Genomic DNA, 18,222 nt, shown 5'->3' on the forward strand with positions numbered 1-18,222 from the left:
GGCTGTGGCCCAGCATGACCTCCCCAGAGCATGAAGGACTGTGGTGGGGGTGGCGGGGGGCAGAAAGTGGCAGGTAGGAATGAAAGCAGAGTAGAGTAAGAGGTTGACCAGATAGCTCCTGAGGCCTGGGATGTTCAGAATGTCTGTGGTTTCAAGTGATTCCATAATAAACCATTTTTATACTTAACAAAGTCACCCAAGCATGGAAATCCATCCTGACAGCTGAAGACTAGGTGTGTTAAGACACTTTAAAACTCACACAAACTGTGTGTATCTCTGGGCTTGAGAAGGAGCTCTGCTCAGACGCTCTGTCTAGCCTGCACCTTCCCACTCAGCTTTCTGGGCCTGCCCAGGACTTGTGGCAGAATAGACCCTTCAGGCTCCTGGAGGGGGATCAGCGAGGTAACATGGGATGGGGGCCTGGATGCAGACTCACAGCTTCACCTGCTCCCCGGCAGGTCATATTTGTGTTGTAAAGGCCCTGTGAGGCCAGTGCCTAACCAGAGAGAATGTTGTGCTAATGGTGGCATTTCTGTCATGTAGAGCAGAGTCTCTTGGGAAGGCATTTTCCAGCCTCTGTCACAGAAATGCTCCACAGGACTCTAGACCTCATCCAGTCCAGTCTTCTTGTTTTGCAGAAGAGGAGCCTGAGGGCCAGAGAGGCCAAGGCTGCCTGGCTGCGGGTGGCAGAGCTGAGGCACCCAGGTTCCCTTACACCCAGCTCATACAGGAGTTGGCCTCTCTGGGGCTAGCCTGCTTGCGTGTCTGACACCTCCACACCCCCACTGCCAGCCACAGGGGCATCCAAGGGACCTGTCACAGGAATCTGGGCCCCTGGCCTCCTCAGGGTGGGGTGAGGGACAGGGAGAATGCAGCGGTCATTTCCCAGTCACGTGGCTGAACACAGCCCCGGGCAGGACCAGGCTCAGTGTGGGAACCAGGACAGGTCAGAGCAGCCAAGACCGGGTGCCAAGCCGATTCACTTCTGATTACCCTGCCTCCTGACTCTTAACATTCTGGGTGTTTCTCCTCCTGGTCACTTCTCGATTGGTGTTATTTTTGCTTCATCTTATCTGTTTCCTTCCAGGTCCAGCTTTAGGGTGCGGCTGCCAAGCCTTAGGAGCCTTTGCAATGGTTTTGTATTTCTGTAGACACCAGATATAAACATATTTATATATTTGTGTCCCTCCCCCGCTCCCCCCAGTTCACAAGCCCGATGCACACTCTACACGCAGGCCACTCTGACCTCTGACCCCGTGTTCCATGTGGCAGGAGGGCCCCGCCCCGGGCCAGGTCCTAGGTCATGGCTGCTGGCTGTCTGTGGCGGAAGTCCTTGGTTGTTCCCTTCCCCTCCTCCCGGCTCTAACCATTCTGTCCGTCTATCTCGTCTCGTCCTCAGTTTCAAAGCAATGTCATGAAGGGCTTCCTTTCCATGCCTAAAAGGAAACAATATGCTTTTGGGGAAAGAGGTGGGGTTGGAGTTGGGGTTCCAGGACAGCTTGGGGTCCTCAGTCTTTGGGGTGATCAAGGGGTCGGCTGTGATCACGGCCGGTCGGGAGCCTCAGTCATTCTGGAGACTCTCCCATCCGAGGCAGACCAGGCCCCTGGGGCCCCGGGCCTGCTGACCGTGTTTGGCGGAGATGCCGGGGCCAGCAGCAGCAGAGCTGAACCGTATTGTTTCCCTTTGAGGCCAGTCCTAGTCCTCGTCCCCATCCACAGCTCATGCTTTTTGATTTGCATCTTTTTTTTGCATGGACATGCCGAGTAGTGATAAGCAGGGTTTTCTGTTCTTCTGGGCGTCTCTGGTCAGACTCTTCTCTTTCAGATCCCGTGTCAGGTCGCTAGGTTCAGGTGTGTCATTGGCCGTGTCCCTTGAGTCCTAAAATGAAGGGCTGTGAGCGAGGTGTGCAGGGAGACCCAGCCCTGTGAGGAGGCGGCGCCCTGGCCGCTGGCCGGCAGGTAAGGACACCCTGGTCTCTGTGCCTAGGTCGGTGCAAGACGGCAGCCAGTGCGGCCGGGAGAAGCTGGAACTGGTCCTGTCCAACCTGCAGGCTGACGTCCTGGAGCTGCTGCTGGAGTTTGTGTACACGGGCTCCCTGGTCATCGACTCGGCCAACGCCAAGACCCTGCTGGAGGCGGCCAGCAAGTTCCAGTTCCACACCTTCTGCAAAGTCTGCGTGTCCTTTCTCGGTGAGCCATGGGGAGCGGCACCAATGAACGAAATATTCAAGGACCGAGTGGGGACTGAGTGCATGCCCAGCCAGGTCGTCTGGGGCTGCAGCTGAATTTCCCAGCAGATTTAAGATGATCATTCGGATAAATGTGGGCAAAGGCCTTTGCTCACCGGTGGACAGAAGGGTTCTCTGCCTTGCTCCCCCGGGGGCCAGAGGTGCCATGCTGGGCCCCCCAGGCAGTCCTGTGAGAACAAATGGGCTGAGAGGCCCGTGTGAATGGTCTGTTCATGGGAGCCCCATGCCCTGGCTGCACAGCCCTCTTATCTAAACACTAAACCAAGTTGCTTCCATCAAGGCCTCAACCCAGAGAACGTGCTCACTTTACACTTTGGAGCTGCCCAGTCTGGGTGAGAGCAGGGAGAGGGAAGGGCAGAGATGGGAGTCACCAGAAGCAGCCTGGGGGTGGAGTGAGAGAGATGGGGGTGGGGCAGGTCAGGGGATGGCCAGGGGCCTAAGATGTGACTTTGAGGCAATGGACCATTTAGAAGAGTCAGGAACTATGACTCTAGAGTTAAGTCCACAAAGGTGAAGGGCCTCCTGGGACCCAGCCATGTCTAGATTAGAATCACCAGTAGTCGGATCTCAGGAGCCCTGGCCAGACTGACCCCAGGTCTGGAGGTCAGGTTGGGTGAGGCCGAGTCCCTGTGGGAGATGGTGGGTGGGCTTATGCGGGGTATTCCTGCTGTCATGACGCTAAAGTAGAAGTCTGTGACCCCAGACTTGTCTGTCACAGTTATGGAAGACACCCTAAGCCTCAGTGTGACCCCTGCCCCCAGCCCAGGCCTCCTTCATGCCCTGGCAGTGAGGAAGCTCTAAGCCTGGTGCTGACACCCCATACTTCAGCCTCCGTCCTTCTGCTGAGGGAGGCCTCAGGAAAGTCAGTTTGAGACGGGGCAGAGGAAAATGCAGAAAACGGGTGTGAAGTTCCAGGGACACAGGAAATGGGCTTATGGGGACTCTGCTGAAGGCAGGTCACAAGGACATGGGCTCAGAGAGGGGTCCGGAGAGCCGGGGGATGAGCATGGGCGGGGACCCCTCCCCTGCAGTCAGCGGTGCTGTCCTGTGCTCCTGCCCCCAGAGAAGCAGCTGACGGCCAGCAACTGCCTGGGGGTGCTGGCCATGGCCGAGGCCATGCAGTGCAGCGAGCTCTACCACATGGCCAAGGCCTTCGCGCTGCAGATCTTTCCCGAGGTGGCAGCCCAGGAGGAGATCCTCAGCATCTCCAAGGACGACTTCATCGCCTACATCTCCAATGACAGCCTCAACACCAAGGCCGAGGAGCTAGTGTATGAGACCGTCATCAAGTGGATCAAGAAGGACCCCGTGTCCCGTGCTCAGGTAGGGCCCAACCCACCTGCCCCGGTTCCCACCCCTCTGCCTCTTGGTGAGGGAGGTCTAGAGCAGGGAGTTGGGGCTGCCTGGTCTAACCAGCAGTGGGAGCATGCGAGAACTGGCGGGCCTTGCAGAGGGAAGCCGGACCAGCTCACACAGTGCAGAGGGGTAAAGGCGGATGAGAGAAGAGAAATCAGGCACCAGAGGATTCTCAAGGGCTGGCATTGTACCTGCAGGAGACCCAAGCTGACCGAGAGTCCACAGGGTCAAGGGGGCATCACCAGGGCCCTGCGGAGAGAAGGGCTCCCTCAAATGCAGCAGCAGGAGTCCCAGCCAGGCTCTGGCATTTGAGAGGGGAGGGAGCACCTGGACTGAGTGGAAACCAGGCTGGAGCTGGGGAACCAACGTTCACCTGTCAGGAGGGAAGGCAAGTCCCTTGGAAGGGACAGGTAGAGGAAATGAGAGCCAGGGTCCAGAGCAGAAGAAAGCCTCTGAGTCGCAGGAGGTCAAGCATAGCCCCAGGGATCTCCAGCTGACTAGGGAATTCCTTCATGGGGGTTTTAAACAGAGAAACCACAGGAAAAAACATTCCTAGGAAGACCAGCAGGCTGCAGGAATGGGAATGAATTTGGGATCCTTGCTTTGGGCTGGACTGCCTGGATTCTAAAGTGCTAGGAGCCCCCCGCAGTTAGTGCAGACACGCAGGTGACTCTTAGGAGAGCTCAGAGTCCACCCAGAAAGCATGGATGGGAAAATGGGGCAGGGAGACGGGAGCCCAGCAAGAGCTGAGGCAGCTGAGTGACAGATGACAGGGCTACTTTGCTGCACATGAAGCAATAAGAGGCACAAGGGAAGGAGGGATGGGGCAGGGACTGGATCCACAGCATCAAGTGTACACAGGACACAGAGACGGCCTGCCCCAGCCACTGGGCCAGGAGAAGGCAGTCCTCTGACCTACCAGATGGGGATGGAGCAAGATTCATTTTCAGAGGAAGGAAGTCAAGTTAGGCCACTGTAATAGTGACCACCACCATCTACCACAACCCCCAGATCTGCCTCCAGCCCAGACCTCTGCCTTTGATTGTCTACAGGACCCCTCCAGCCAGTGTCTCCCAAGCCCTTCTCATTCATAAACCCCGCGACCTACCCATCTTCTTGGGTTCCTTATTGTAGCTCTGCCCACTAACCACGGCAGAAGCCGAGTCCTCCCACGCCTTCCACCTCCATGTGGCCACACATTGCTGCCATGGTTGCCTCCTCTTATGAGGGCCAAGTTCTCTCTCTTCATTCCAGGCCCCCTGATCTCTCCAGGATGACCACAGTTGTCTCCTGAGAGGGTTTCCTGCCTTCAGTCTCCTCCTTCCAAATTCATTCCCATCCCTGAAGGCTGCTGGTCTTCCTAGGAACATGTTTGGTCCTGTGGTTTCTCTGTTTAAAATCCCCATGAGGGAATCCCCTAATGATCCAGCGGTTGGGACTCCACGTTTCCACTGCAAGAGATGCAGGGCTATCCCTCATCCGAGAACTAAGATTCCACATGCCAAGCAGTGTGGCCAAAAAAAATTTTTAATAAAATTTTTTAAAATTAAAAAAAATAAACTCCTCATGAGTGCCCTCATCCACTCTGCAGGAAGCACTACACAGCCCTTAGCAAGCCAGGCCTGAGGTCAGCAGAGGCCAGAACCCAGCTCACCTCTCCAGTCTTATTTCTTCCTGTCTGCTACCCAACCCCTCAACGGAAGCCTTCTGCATCCAACAGGAAAAAACTCCATGTGTGTGCTGAGTTGCTTTAGTCGTGTCTGACTCTGCTAGACACTTATGGACTGTAGCCTGCCAGGCTCCTCTGTCCATGGGATTTTCCAGGCAAGAATACTAGAGTGGGTTGCCATGCCCTCCTCCAGGGGATCTTCCAGACCCAGGGATCGAACTCACATGTCCTGCATTGCAGGTGGATTCTTTACTGCTGAGGCACCAGGGGAGTTCCAATAAGCTCCAAAGGTCTCTCCAAATGCACCACCATGCTCTCTCAGACTCCAGTGCCTCTGTGTGTGCTTTGAATAGCCTCCCTCTCCTTTACCTTAGGCCTGGAGAAGTCAGCAATCCTTCCACAGCAGGCTCAGACATTACCCACTCTAGAGAGCCTCCTCTCCCACATCCCCACCACCCCTCACTAGACTCTTCTTTGGGAAGAGTCCTTTGATGTGATGGATCCTCTCCCCGCCATGAAACTGTGTACACCTAGAGGTCAGAGACGGGGTCGTACTGGCCTTTGCACCCCCAAAAACACATTCAGTGAATGGCATAGAGTGGTCACCAATACTTGTTTGTTGAAACTACAGCGACGAGCAAAGAGTTTGCCAGACAAGAGGGGGATTCAAATCAATCAGCGAAAAGCCTTCAGTTCAGGGGTGGGGTCCAATGGGTGCCACTCCAGGGGTTTGCTGGTAAGGGGGGGAGGCACAGGTTGGAATGGTCATGACTTCCAAGCTTAATGATCACAATCAGCTCTCTCGGGCCCTCCCACCCGTCCCTGAGTTTCTGCCCCCACGCACACCTTTTTGAGGATCAGAATCCTCATTCGGTCCCCTGTAGCCTGGTATGAAACAGAGGCCCGTGACCTGGGAGGAAGAGGCAGGAAGAAGGTGCTCAAGAGACCGAAGGGTGGTCCACCCCAGGGTCAGCCCCAGCACGGAGACCTCTCCCTGGGTTCCCTTCTTGCCTCCTGCTGCTGGGAGCTCCCATGATCTCTATCTCAGCTGGGGCGAGCAGGATCGGCACTCCCAAGCCAAATGCAGATGAGAATTATCCCTGCACTCAGCCCCACATCCCTCCTTTCTCCCTTCTCAATACCACTCACATGAGGCGGTGCCGCCTTAGGATCTAAGAAGATCCCGTGTCTCCTTGAACCCACAGTATGCAGCGGAGCTGCTGGCGGTGGTTCGCCTCCCGTTCATTCACCCCAGCTACCTGCTCAATGTGGTGGACAACGAGGAGCTGATCAAGTCATCAGAAGCATGTCGGGACCTGGTCAACGAGGCCAAACGCTACCACATGCTGCCCCACGCCCGCCAGGAGATGCAGACGCCCCGAACGCGGCCCCGCCTCTCCGCAGGTATGGCAGGACCTGCCCCAAACCCCCCAAGGCAGGTGCCCTGTCGTCAGCCCGACTCTGGGTGGGTCCCCCCAGGAGGCAACAGGCACAGATGCTGACACCGCGTCAGGCTATCCCAAGGGTGCCCCTCCGTGTCCCTGCAGGTGTGGCCGAGGTCATCGTTTTGGTGGGGGGCCGTCAGATGGTGGGGATGACCCAGCGCTCGCTGGTGGCTGTCACCTGCTGGAACCCACAGAACAACAAGTGGTACCCGCTGGCCTCACTGCCTTTCTATGACCGCGAGTTCTTCAGTGTAGTGAGTGCTGGGGACAACATCTACCTCTCAGGTGAGGCCCCCTCAGGGCTGGGCTGGGCACAGGGCACAGACTTCCCTGGGGGTCCTCTCCCCACACCATGGCTAAGGAAGACACAAGGCCCAGAAGTGTCTACTTTGCACATGAAGCTTCCTCCTGCCCCCGGGGCTGGGCCTCCCGGCCGTGGGCCTTTCCTCACTCCCTGCCCACTCTCTGGACCTCCCTCCCGTACTGCCCACAGGTGGGATGGAATCAGGGGTGACGCTGGCCGATGTCTGGTGCTACATGTCCCTGCTCGATAACTGGAACCTCGTCTCCAGGATGACGGTCCCCCGCTGTCGGCACAACAGCCTTGTATATGACGGGAAGATTTACACCCTCGGGGGACTCGGCGTGGCAGGCAACGTGGACCACGTGGAGAGGTAATGAGGCCACGGTCATGACAGGGGCACCTTCTAATGTCCCCCAAGAGTTATAAAGCCCATTGCTTCTCCTCCTCAACCCCTACCCAATTAAGACCCACTGGAGGCCGGACATTTAAAGCCCATCGTCCAGGCTCTTCCTGCCCAGCAGAGGGAGAAGAATTGGGATGGTGGGGTGGAAGCAAGAAGAGTGGCAAACTGCCCAGTCACTGAGACGGGGCACTCTTGTCCCAATCAGGGGGACAGACAAGCTGGAGGCATGAGATCCAGTGGTGAAAAAGCTCAGGGTGGGCCTGCTGCTGTCCTGACCAGGCAATTAGGGAGCTTACTAGGACTGGAAGCAGCAGCCCAGAGATGTGCTGGGATGTCGGGCTAAGCAAGGGGCTTCCCAGGTGGCTCAGTGGGTAAACAATCTGCCTATAGCACACAATCTCCTGCCTGCAGGAGATGCGGGCAGATGCAAGTTCAGTCTCTGGATCAGGAAGATCCCCTGGAGGAGGGCATGGCAAGCCACTCCAGTGTTCTTGCCTGGAGAACGCTATGGACAGAGGAGCCTGGTGGGCTACCGTCCATAGGGTCACAAACAGTCAGACATGACTGAGCATGCATGCAGGGCTAAGCTGGAGCCATCATCCAAATGTGACCGTCATGTCCCTACCAAGCGGAGGTGACACCCCAGGGACACTCCCTTCCTCCCTCTATCCCACACATCCTGTGAAATCTGCTTGTAGTAATAACACAGGAAAGGGTCACTGCACACAGGCCTGGCCAATTCTCTAGAACTCTCTATGGAAATTGTGTGTATAAAGCCTGCCCTCTGCTGGAAGTCCTGGGCTGGCTTCTTCATGACAGCCCTCAAATCTGACCTCACCTAGAATAAGGATCTGGAGGGCCAGAGGCTGAAGGGCAGTTTTCTGGGTAGAAACAGTCTTTGCTTTTGAGCAACAGATACCTTGGAGAGAAGCTGCAGGAAGAGCTCCAACAGCTTTGTGAGTCAGCAGCAGTCAGCGGTGCAGACCTGCTTTCCCAGGATCTAGTGACCCAGAGAGTGGCAAGTTAGTCTGAGCTGGCCTCCAGTTTCAACCCAGGGTGGGTCACAGCTAAGATTACTGGAGTCCTTTTCCCATGTTCTTCCCACACCGTAGGGGTTTCTAAAACGGCTCAGCAGGTAACGAATCTGTCTGCAATGCAAGAGCCTCAGGAGACTTGGGTTTGATCCTTTAGTCAGGAAGATTCCCCTGGAGGAGGGCATGGCAACCCACTCCAGTATTCTTGCTTGGAGAATCCCATGGACAGAGGAGCCTAAGGGCTACAGTCCAAAGGGTTGCAAAGAGTTGGACACGACTGAGCACGCTCACAGGATCCCACAGCCTAGTCCACCACCCTGGCCTACAACATCGACTCCCACAGAAAGCACAGCTTCCCCCCTGTGACAGCGTATTGCTTGTGGAGACACACATACCCCTCAATTTGTCTTTTTCCCCTCGGTGGCTAATTGGACATTTGACAAATGTTACAGCAGAAATGGATTCAGAGTGACACAGGCTCTGGCTGTTCACTGTGGGCTTTTAACTCCCCCAAGTGGAGCCCAGAGATGGCTCAGTAACATTTAATTGTCATATTGATTTGGAGATAATGGGGAATCCCTGTGTGATTATGAAGATATTAATACTGCTGTTGAACCTGGGTCAGCCCTGGTGCTGACAGCCTTCTGTGGGACCCACTGCACGCCCGTCAAGCCCCAAGCTTTCTGGAAGCACCAGCTTCCAGTCATTTGTCATCCACTATGAACACATGAAAAGGAGACATTTTCTATGTAGGAGTGAACTGAGCTAGATCTGTCATCCTGTCTTGCTTTTGTCAGCTATTTTTAATCTCCTAAGACGCTGATTACTCATTTTGCAAACTTACACTTGTTGATAAATACAGGGATTTGTTCAAGGATCAGATGCACCAAGAGTGGGGACAGGCTCCACTCCCACTGGGCCCAGGAGCAGTGCTCCAATGCTCGGGAGCAGCCGATATCAGACCGCCTCGGTGGCTGGCTCAGCCTTTGTTCTGCTATGAAACATCAGCTGGGGCACAGAAGGAGCAAGACTCCCCTGGGACCCGTGGAGATTGAGGAGCAGTCCAGGGCATGGTGCCCTGAGCCCCTTCCCCAGCCCACTGGTATCTGTCAACTGTCCTTGTTGGGACAGGATGCAGACCTGAAGACCCCTGGGAGGAGGGTGCATGGAGGGATGCCTACGGCTTCCCAGGGAACAGAGCTGGATCTCCTTTGGTCAATTTCTGTGCCACACAGTGGCGATGATGGAAACTTCTGGGTGACAGGAGGGTCAGGGGAACGGGGACAGACATGAAGACGCTTTGTTCCCCAGGAAGCACTAATGGTACAAATCGCTCTTCTATTGATAATGAGTGAAATGTATGGCGCATGATAATTACATTACATTACGGCATTACAGGACTCGAGCAAGATTATATAATTATAGATTAAAACAACAGTGTCATAGACAAACCTGCATTATATCATTATATAAATAACCGGGTCTAATACTTTATGGCCATATATTGCGGTAGCTGTGGTTACTGGATAAATGATAGCCGAGTGCCTCACTCCGCGGGGTCATTTGCATGCCATTAGCATATCCTTCCCAAGCAGGAAGCTGACAGATTGAGCTGATGGAGGGCTGGTGGCTTGGCAATCAGCCACCTGGAATAACGAGAACATTGCGTTTGGCGGAAGGTGCCATTGTACCGAAAGCCTGAAGACTAACAGCCACATAACCTTCCACAATCTTCCAGCTCCTTGTCCAGGAGCTCTTTGGATCTCTGCCACATTGACTTAAAAAACAGATATCCAAACTTCTGACACTGTCTCAAAAGGCATATCTCCTATTTATTCCATCTCCTATTAGCCACATATCGTTTGTTTGGGGCTTCGTTGAATCAGCTCCTGCTGCCCTGCAAGAATCCCAGGGATGGCAGAGCCTGGTGGGCTGCCATCTATGGGGTCGCACAGAGTCGGACACGACTGAAGTGACTTAGCAATGCTTAAATCTTCAGGAACTCTGCATGTCAATTGTTAGCTACAAATATTATTAAAAATTAAGTCATATAGGGAATTCCCTGGTGGTCCAGTTGTTAGGACTCCATGCTTTCACTGCTGAGGGCACAGGTTCAATCCCTGGTCAGAGAACTAAGATCCCGCAAACCCACAAGCCATGTGGCAAATAAATAAAATTTAAAAAATAAAACTTGTCTTATAAACTTAGGACTAATTTTAAAACAAAGGCAATTCATACTCAAAACTCACCACTATCTAATTTTTTACTCCGTTTTACCACTGCCTGTACTCTGCGTGTCCACTGCATCTGCATGTGAAGGAGATTCTGTGTCCTGGGGTGCTTCTGGGTCTCTCTTCCCAGCCTCACAGTCAGTGATGTCCTATTGGTAGCCTGAAATCGGTCATGAATTTACATCACAGAAATCAGCAAAGGCTACACACCAGGACTTTCTTCCCTGGAGAACTGTTTTTTTACAGTTTACCAGCATATCACGGACAATACCTCTTAGCAGTACCTTCTAAGTCCCACATTCTTGGCCCATCTTCCCACTGAAGTTTCACCCAAGAGATGTCTCCACCATCCATTTCTACTGCCTGGCTTCCCGCTTCGTCCTCCATACACAAATAACCCTGCACTTCCTGTTTCACATGATGTGCCCTTGACACACCACCAGTGACCTGCTGGGGACTTCCTGACTTCCCATCACATCTTCCATGCTGCAGCTCTGTCTCCTGTCATACCACTGCTCCTCTCAGACCCCTCTCAGCTCCCCTCTATAGGCCGGCATCTCCCCAGTGCCCTCGGCCCATCTTCACCGCACATATTTCCTATGAACCCCCTTGCCTTCAATTTCCAGCTACATGCTGATGATCCCAAAGCTGAATATTTAATCCAGACCAAAATACCGACTGCCCCTACACATCCAATGGAGAAGGCAATGGCACCCCACTCCAGTACTGTTGCCTGGAAAATCCCATGGACAGAGGAGCCTGGTGGGCTGTAGTCCAGGGGGTCACTAAGAGTCGGACACGACTGAGCGACTTCACTTTCACTTTTCACTTTCATGCACTGGAGAAGGAAATGGCAACCCACTCCAGTATTCTTGCCTGGAGAATCCCAGGGATGGGGGAGCCTGGTGGGCTGCCGTCTATGGGGTCGCACAGAGTTGGACATGACTGAAGTGACTTAGCAGCAGCAGCAGCAGATACTTTACACTCCTCAGGAATAAAAGCCAACTCATCCTCCTTCCCAAACCTTCCCAACTTTGATTGCCTGTCCCATGAGTAGTGCCCCCTCTGCCCAGACACCCTGAGGCATCCTAGGCAACTCCCCAAACTAAGACAGCGATTCATGCTGCACCATCTCAGTTCACCTCTCCTTCTGTTCCCACCTCCTTCTTTGGGCCAGGCCACTATTTCCCCAGTTTTCAGTCCATCAGTTCAGTTCAGTTCACTCACTCAGTCATGTCCAACTCTTTGCAACCCCATAAACTGCAGCATGCCAGGCCTCCCTGTCCATCACCAACTCCCAGAGTTACTCAACCTCATGTCCATCGAGTCGGTGATGCCATCCCGCCATCTCATCCTCTGTTGTCCTACCCGCAGTCCCTCCCAGCATCAGGTCATAGGTGGGTATATTTCAGCCCATGGGAGATGCCCAGTGCAGGACTGGGGAAGAAAAGAGCAGGACTGAGCTGGACAGAGAGGACTGCGGGCCTGGAAGCTGGGGAGCCCAGTGTGAGTAAAGGAAGGAGGACAAAAGTCTGCACAGAGGTTTCAACAGACAGACAAGAGCTCCCTGAGGTTCAGGAGCCTGGGTGGTCTTGCGTGACTCATCCCAAGTGCCCCTAATTCTGTGATCTCCAGTTACACCCAGGGCAGAAAGAAGACAGTGGGGCTTCCCCATGTCTGCTGCCTTGGTTGGGGCCCCTGCCCTGCACAAGGCCCATCTCTGATTCTGGGCGCCTATTCTCCTCTCTCAACAGGTACGACACCATCACCAACCAATGGGAGGCGGTAGCCCCTCTGCCCAAGGCAGTGCATTCAGCAGCAGCCACCGTGTGTGGTGGGAAGATCTATGTGTTTGGGGGCGTGAACGAGGCAGGCCGAGCTGCGGGTGTCCTCCAGTCTTATGTCCCACAGACCAACACGTGGAGTTTCATCGAGTCCCCGATGATTGGTGAGAACCAATTGTCTCCTCGGCCCAGGACCAGGGCAGCAGCCCCACTCCACTGATTTATTCAGTCTCACTATCCCAAGCCCAGATATCCAGCTGAGCCCAAGGGTTCTGCAGACCCAAGTCTGGGCTGGGGGGCAGAAGGGGAATGTGGGGAGGTGAACCCCCAGCCTAGGTGCAGCTGCAACTCCCACTACCCAGACAAAGGGCCAGTTGCTCTGTGCCAGGTGCTTCCTGGCCCCAGCTCAGTCCTCAGGCTACCCAGTGATGCTGGAGGTCTCTGCAGGCCCAGCAGAGGACCCTGACCTGTCCCTTGCCCTGCTCTCCCGGCAGACAACAAGTACGCTCCAGCTGTCACCCTCAACGGCTTCGTTTTCATCCTGGGTGGGGCTTATGCCAGAGCCACCACCATCTACGACCCAGACAAAGGGAACATCAAGGCCGGCCCCAACATGAATCACTCTCGCCAGTTCTGCAGGTGAGGGGGCAGGAAGCAAGGAAGTCAGGGGGAGGGACAGCAGGAGGGGTTGGCGCAGATGATGGACCACCATCCCGTGACCAAGGCGGTGTCCAGGCCAGAGCAGCACCGTGGGTGTGGGTGTTCATGCAGAGCAGAGCGGGAAGCGCCCCAGGGCAGCCCCTGGCCCAGAAGCCCAACCCTTGGGCTCCAGCAGACCACCCCCCTCAAAGCTGCACAGGAAAGGCTTCCAACAGCCCTGGGTCCTTAAGGCCTCACCTTCTCTCAGCGGGAGGAGAGGGTGGTGTTGTGAGGTTTTCCCTCCCCAGGCCTGCCTGCTGGGTCACAGATGAGAGGTTGTGCTCACCCCAAGCTATGGATACCCTACATGGGATGATGGTGGTTTATGCCCTGACGACACGTATGATCCTGATGGATCTTCGGAGCTGGACCCGGTGAGGCACAAGGCACGGCTGCTCTGGAGCCCCGAAGCTGCCTGGGCAGAAGCACACCCAGACCAGACCACCCACAGGAAGAGAGAGGTAGAGGTCAGAGTGTGGCCTGGTTTCTAGGATGCTCTGGTCCCAAACCTTAACCACTCTGGGCAGTGAGGTGCACACTGTGCTCTTCCAGCCCCATCCTTTCCTGGACTAAGAGGAATAAGGAAACTAAAGGGGTCCCAGAGACTCCATTTGCAGCCTTTCCGTACAAAGCCTTCCTGAAGACCCCTAGAGGTGACCCCTGGCCCTCAGTGTGGGAAAAGCATTTACTGAGTGCCCACTGTTTGTTGGCATGGCCGGGAAAGCGACAATCCACTACTAACATGTCACATGACCTCAGGGAAATAATGTCCTCTCTCTGGGGAAGTTCTAGCTATAAATGGGCCCTTGGACCAGATGAGTGCCAGGTTCCTGTTAGTATGACGGTGTCACGGTTCTTGAGCCCTCTTTTACATGGTGCCCATGTCCATGGTAACTCTGACAATATTGTCCTGTGACCAAGACAACCTGGGTGTGGGCACCCCTTGTGGCTGGGGGGACTCCCATGCCCCACGTGAGAGTAAAAGTGAGTGCGGGGAGACGATGCCTGAGGGGAGATTTAAGCCGAGTCTTGCACTGGAAGCAAGGACAGGATATGCCACAGCGGGAGAAGCATGAAGGGCCCAGACAGCACGGAGCTGTGAGAGAGAAGGCTGGGAGCTTTAGAATCTGGGAAGAAACCTAGACACACAGGTTGTGTCAAGGCTCTCAGGCTTTCAGAAATGGGTGGTGATTTAGGAAGTGCATCTGCTCGATGTCAGGGGATGGCCAAGAGCAATAGCCACTAGCTGAGATGAGAGAACTCGGACTGGAAGCACAGGGGTAGCCATCCGTGTGAAGGGGTAGCTGAGATTCGCAGTTAGGGAGTCAGTGCAGGAGAGCAGGGAGCCGCCCGAGACAGCAGGACCAGCCAGTGAGTGTGGTACAGGGTAGGCACCCAGGCCACTTGGTGATGCTGGGAGCATACTGGGCCCTGATGGCCACTTGCAGGCAGCAGCAGAAGGTCACATGTGTGAAGGAATCACAGCAGCAAGCTTTGACTCTGAGCCCCTTGGCCGGGGTGAAATTCCTGTTCGAGTAGCCCATACTCAATTATGGTTTAGCTCCTTACACCCTGTCTGCTACCATTCTGGTGAGTCATGTTTCCAGCTGGACTTGAGTGGTAGGAAGGCTCTGTCCTGGCAACACCAACAAGATGCTGTGTAGAGACCCGTGACCTGAGCTAAGCGCCTGCACATAGAGTCTCCCAGCCAATCTGAGTCAGATGCATAGGCCCCAGGCTGCCCAGTAGGCATCAGTGTCACCCGCAGCCGAAGGGTAGTATAGCATGGCGTCCTGATTGGTCCTGGAGGAGAGGTGTTTTTCTTACACCAGCTTAGGTCAGAGGGCAAAGAAGAGCAGCAAGATCCCATAGGACTTTTTTCTTCTTAAAATTTATTTTTACTTATTTATTTGGCTGCACCGGGTCTTACTTGCAGCATGTAAGGATCTTCAGTCATCCTTGAGTCATGCAGGGTCTTCAGTTGCAGTATGTGGAATCTAGTTCCCTGGCCAGGGATTGAAACTGGGTCCCCCGCATTTGGGAGCATGAAGCCTTAGCCGCTGGACCACCAGGGAAGTCCTCAAGATCCCATAGGACTTTTGCGAAGGGGAGAGGCAGCCAGCAACAGGACAGGGCTCTGTCTCTTTGTCCCAGGGGGGATCCCCAGTGGCTAAGTCTCTCCCTGCTTTCTCTGACAGCGCCGTGGTGCTCGACGGCAAGATTTATGCAACCGGAGGCATTGTTAGCAGTGAAGGGCCAGCCCTGGGCAACATGGAAGCCTATGAGCCTGCAACCAACACGTGGACCCTCCTCCCCCACATGCCCTGCCCTGTGTTCAGACACGGCTGTGTCGTGATAAAGAAATATATCCAAAGCGGCTGACATCAGCAGAAAGCCCACACCGAGACTGTGGACACGTCTGGTGAGGGAAATGCTACTCACAAAGATCGACTTTCAGCAACACCGATAAGAGGCCAACCAACCCAATCAAGGAACTCACTGCGCTGGACATTTTGAATACTCTCTACATTGAATGTAGGAAATCATCCTCGCCTTTGGGGGAACAAGAAGGAGTGGCCTCCAGGCAGCGGGAACCACAGCCCTCCCAGGAGCGAGCCGGGCCTCAGCGCTCCTGCAGGGGCACTTGCTCTGAACAGAGGCGCTCGCTTGGCCCCATGCAATGGAGTTTCACATAACTTTCCAGCTGGGAGACAGCAGCTGTTTTTTCCTTCCTGCAGAGCAAGCTTGACCCCCAGCCAACCATAGATCAGTCATCCTCTGACAATATTAGACGTCAGGCTCTTTTGGAATAAGATCAAAGTGTCCTTACCACTTTGATTCCTACTTTTGTTTTCAACCAATCTACACTTTCAGTGGCCGAGGGAAAACAAGGGACAATACTACGTTATGGGGACATGAGGCCAAGGAGGCCGCCAGTCCCCACTGGGTCGATAAGTCCAGCCACCACGTGGAGCCTGATGTGACTGGGGCAGGGCCACCGTGGGGAGAGCTGGGGACAGCCGTCTGTCCCTTCACAGGGTTTTCTACCGTGTTTTTGCTGGAGAAGGACAAGGTGATTGTGCTAGCTTTCTCTTATCCAATATGAATTATTTAGATTTCCAAGGCATTTTCTTGATAAACAAAAAGGCTATTTTTAAGTACCGAGAGAAGGAGGCGGCCTCAAGAGGGATAATGTGGGAATTCCCAAAGCTCTTTGTAGGTAGTGCCAGAGTGGGGCATTTGCTCCAATTTTTCTATGTGCAGAATAGAGGATCTCTCCTGGGGGGCTGGGGTGGTGAAAGCCCCCATTTTATTTTTAGAAAAAGTAACTCCCAGACAGCCCTGTAAAAGCCGTGCCTCGTGGAGGCATTGTCAAGGAAAGATGACTGTTCCGGAAGGTAACCGGTTCTGGCTCTCAACACCAGGCCAGCTCCCTCCATGAGGTAAAGCTGAGGACCCAGGCCAGGCTGGAAGGGAAGGAGGGAGAATACATGTCTACAAAGCACAGGAGACTATTTTTGATATTTATAGCTATATATTAAGGCACCTGCCACAAAGAGCTCTCAGGATGGGGACAGCCTTCTCAGACGAGCCATGCCAGGCAAAGCCTGACGGGTAAGAGCAGAACTGCTCTTCTAGTAGCATCTTAACCCAAGCAAGGGGAGCCCTGGGGGGAGGCCACCCCGTGGCTCACAGAGAAAGGCCTTCCCGCCAATCCTCAGACCCTCAAACCTCACACGGTGACCAGTTTCCATTCCAGGGCACGAAGGATGTGGCTGCCACTGCTGCGCTGTTGAGTTGAAGTTGGTACCAAATACACATTTACCATTGTTATATCTGGGAAGTCGACTTGCCGTCATCTCATCGTGAAAACCATTTCTAAGGAGAAAAGGACAGGACACGCGTTCCATCTTTCAGTATTTGATGACACAAGGTCCCAGTGTTGGGCATCAACTTCTCACACTACAAGTGTGGCTACCACTTGGACAAGATACCAAGCTTCGTTATGCAGTTTTTAATATTATTTATTCTTTTAAAAAAGTAATAAGCACAAAACTACATACGTTGTATGTCATTTAAAGTATTTATGTCAAACAGGGTGCAAGTGTGAACCCAAGGACTGGAGCACAAGTGTCTAACTGCCTGGGGCAGGGCGGATGTCAGCGTTGGTGTGCGTCTGCCTCCAAAGGAGGTGTAGTGGTCAGCGAGACTCAACACAGATGACATTGAAATCCCGTTTCTCTCCTCATCTATCACACTGGAGCAAAACTGGCTATTTCTGTGAATGATATAAAACAGGGTTCTCTGTAATGGTATTGTACATAGTATATGTTTATTGTTAAGTTCTTGTTATATTATAATAAATATATTTATAGATCTAGACTCGGAAGCCAATGGAATGCCTCTGTGTGCCACCGTCCTTGACCCCAAGATGAGCAACCCGGTGTAGGCCTGTGTTGCCTCTCCTATCAGCTGTCTGGGCTCTGCTGCAGACTCAAATGCAGATCTTGGTGCATTCTGCATCAAATGCAGAAAAGACAGGACTCCTTAGCAAGGGAATGTATAGAGCTGAAAGTCAAGAATCAAGAACAATTAAAGTCAAAGTTGAAAGGGACTTGCAAACACTCTGGCACTGACTCTCAGGATCTCCCTTCAGTTTAAATGCTTTCTTTTTTTTGGCTGTACTCCATGCAGGGTCCTTAATTTTCTGACCAGAGATTGAACCCATGGCCTCTGCACTGAGAGCAGGTTATCTTAACCACTGGACCACCACAAAAGTCCCCAGTTTAAGTGCTCTTATGATACTTGTGCAACTGAAAGCTTCAAGGTTAGCTTTCCCCTGGTCTGACTCCGGTGCCCAAGACCTTTTTGGAGGACTGTGCCAAACCCACATGGCAACTCCACTTCATCAGCCTGAGATACAACACACCTCCTCCAGGAAGAACAAGCTGTGCCTTCCATCCTAAAATCTAGTCAGGGCGGCCTCCCTGTCTTCTTCAGTCCTACCATAGGCTGTTCTCTAATCTGTTGAATAGATTGACTTTGCT

General features: G+C 53.7%; 1 protein-coding gene across 1 annotated transcript in view; it reads left to right on the top strand.

Moving 5' to 3' along the window:
- The window catches only part of KLHL29 (kelch like family member 29), a 332,575-nt gene extending 315,011 nt beyond the window's left edge, over window positions 1-17,564 (top strand). Inside the window, exons 7-14 of the mRNA XM_069582659.1 lie at window positions 1,988-2,190; window positions 3,313-3,572; window positions 6,480-6,678; window positions 6,822-7,004; window positions 7,213-7,393; window positions 12,446-12,639; window positions 12,970-13,114; window positions 15,373-17,564. Of these exons, the coding sequence (XP_069438760.1) occupies window positions 1,988-2,190; window positions 3,313-3,572; window positions 6,480-6,678; window positions 6,822-7,004; window positions 7,213-7,393; window positions 12,446-12,639; window positions 12,970-13,114; window positions 15,373-15,556 (1,549 nt within the window). The 3' untranslated portion in view covers window positions 15,557-17,564. The remainder of the gene's footprint in view (window positions 1-1,987; window positions 2,191-3,312; window positions 3,573-6,479; window positions 6,679-6,821; window positions 7,005-7,212; window positions 7,394-12,445; window positions 12,640-12,969; window positions 13,115-15,372) is intronic.
- The last annotated feature ends 658 nt before the right edge of the window (window positions 17,565-18,222 follow it).

Source organism: Ovis canadensis, chromosome 3 (genome assembly GCF_042477335.2).
Source record: "Ovis canadensis isolate MfBH-ARS-UI-01 breed Bighorn chromosome 3, ARS-UI_OviCan_v2, whole genome shotgun sequence".
Taxonomy (NCBI): Eukaryota; Metazoa; Chordata; class Mammalia; order Artiodactyla; family Bovidae; genus Ovis; species Ovis canadensis.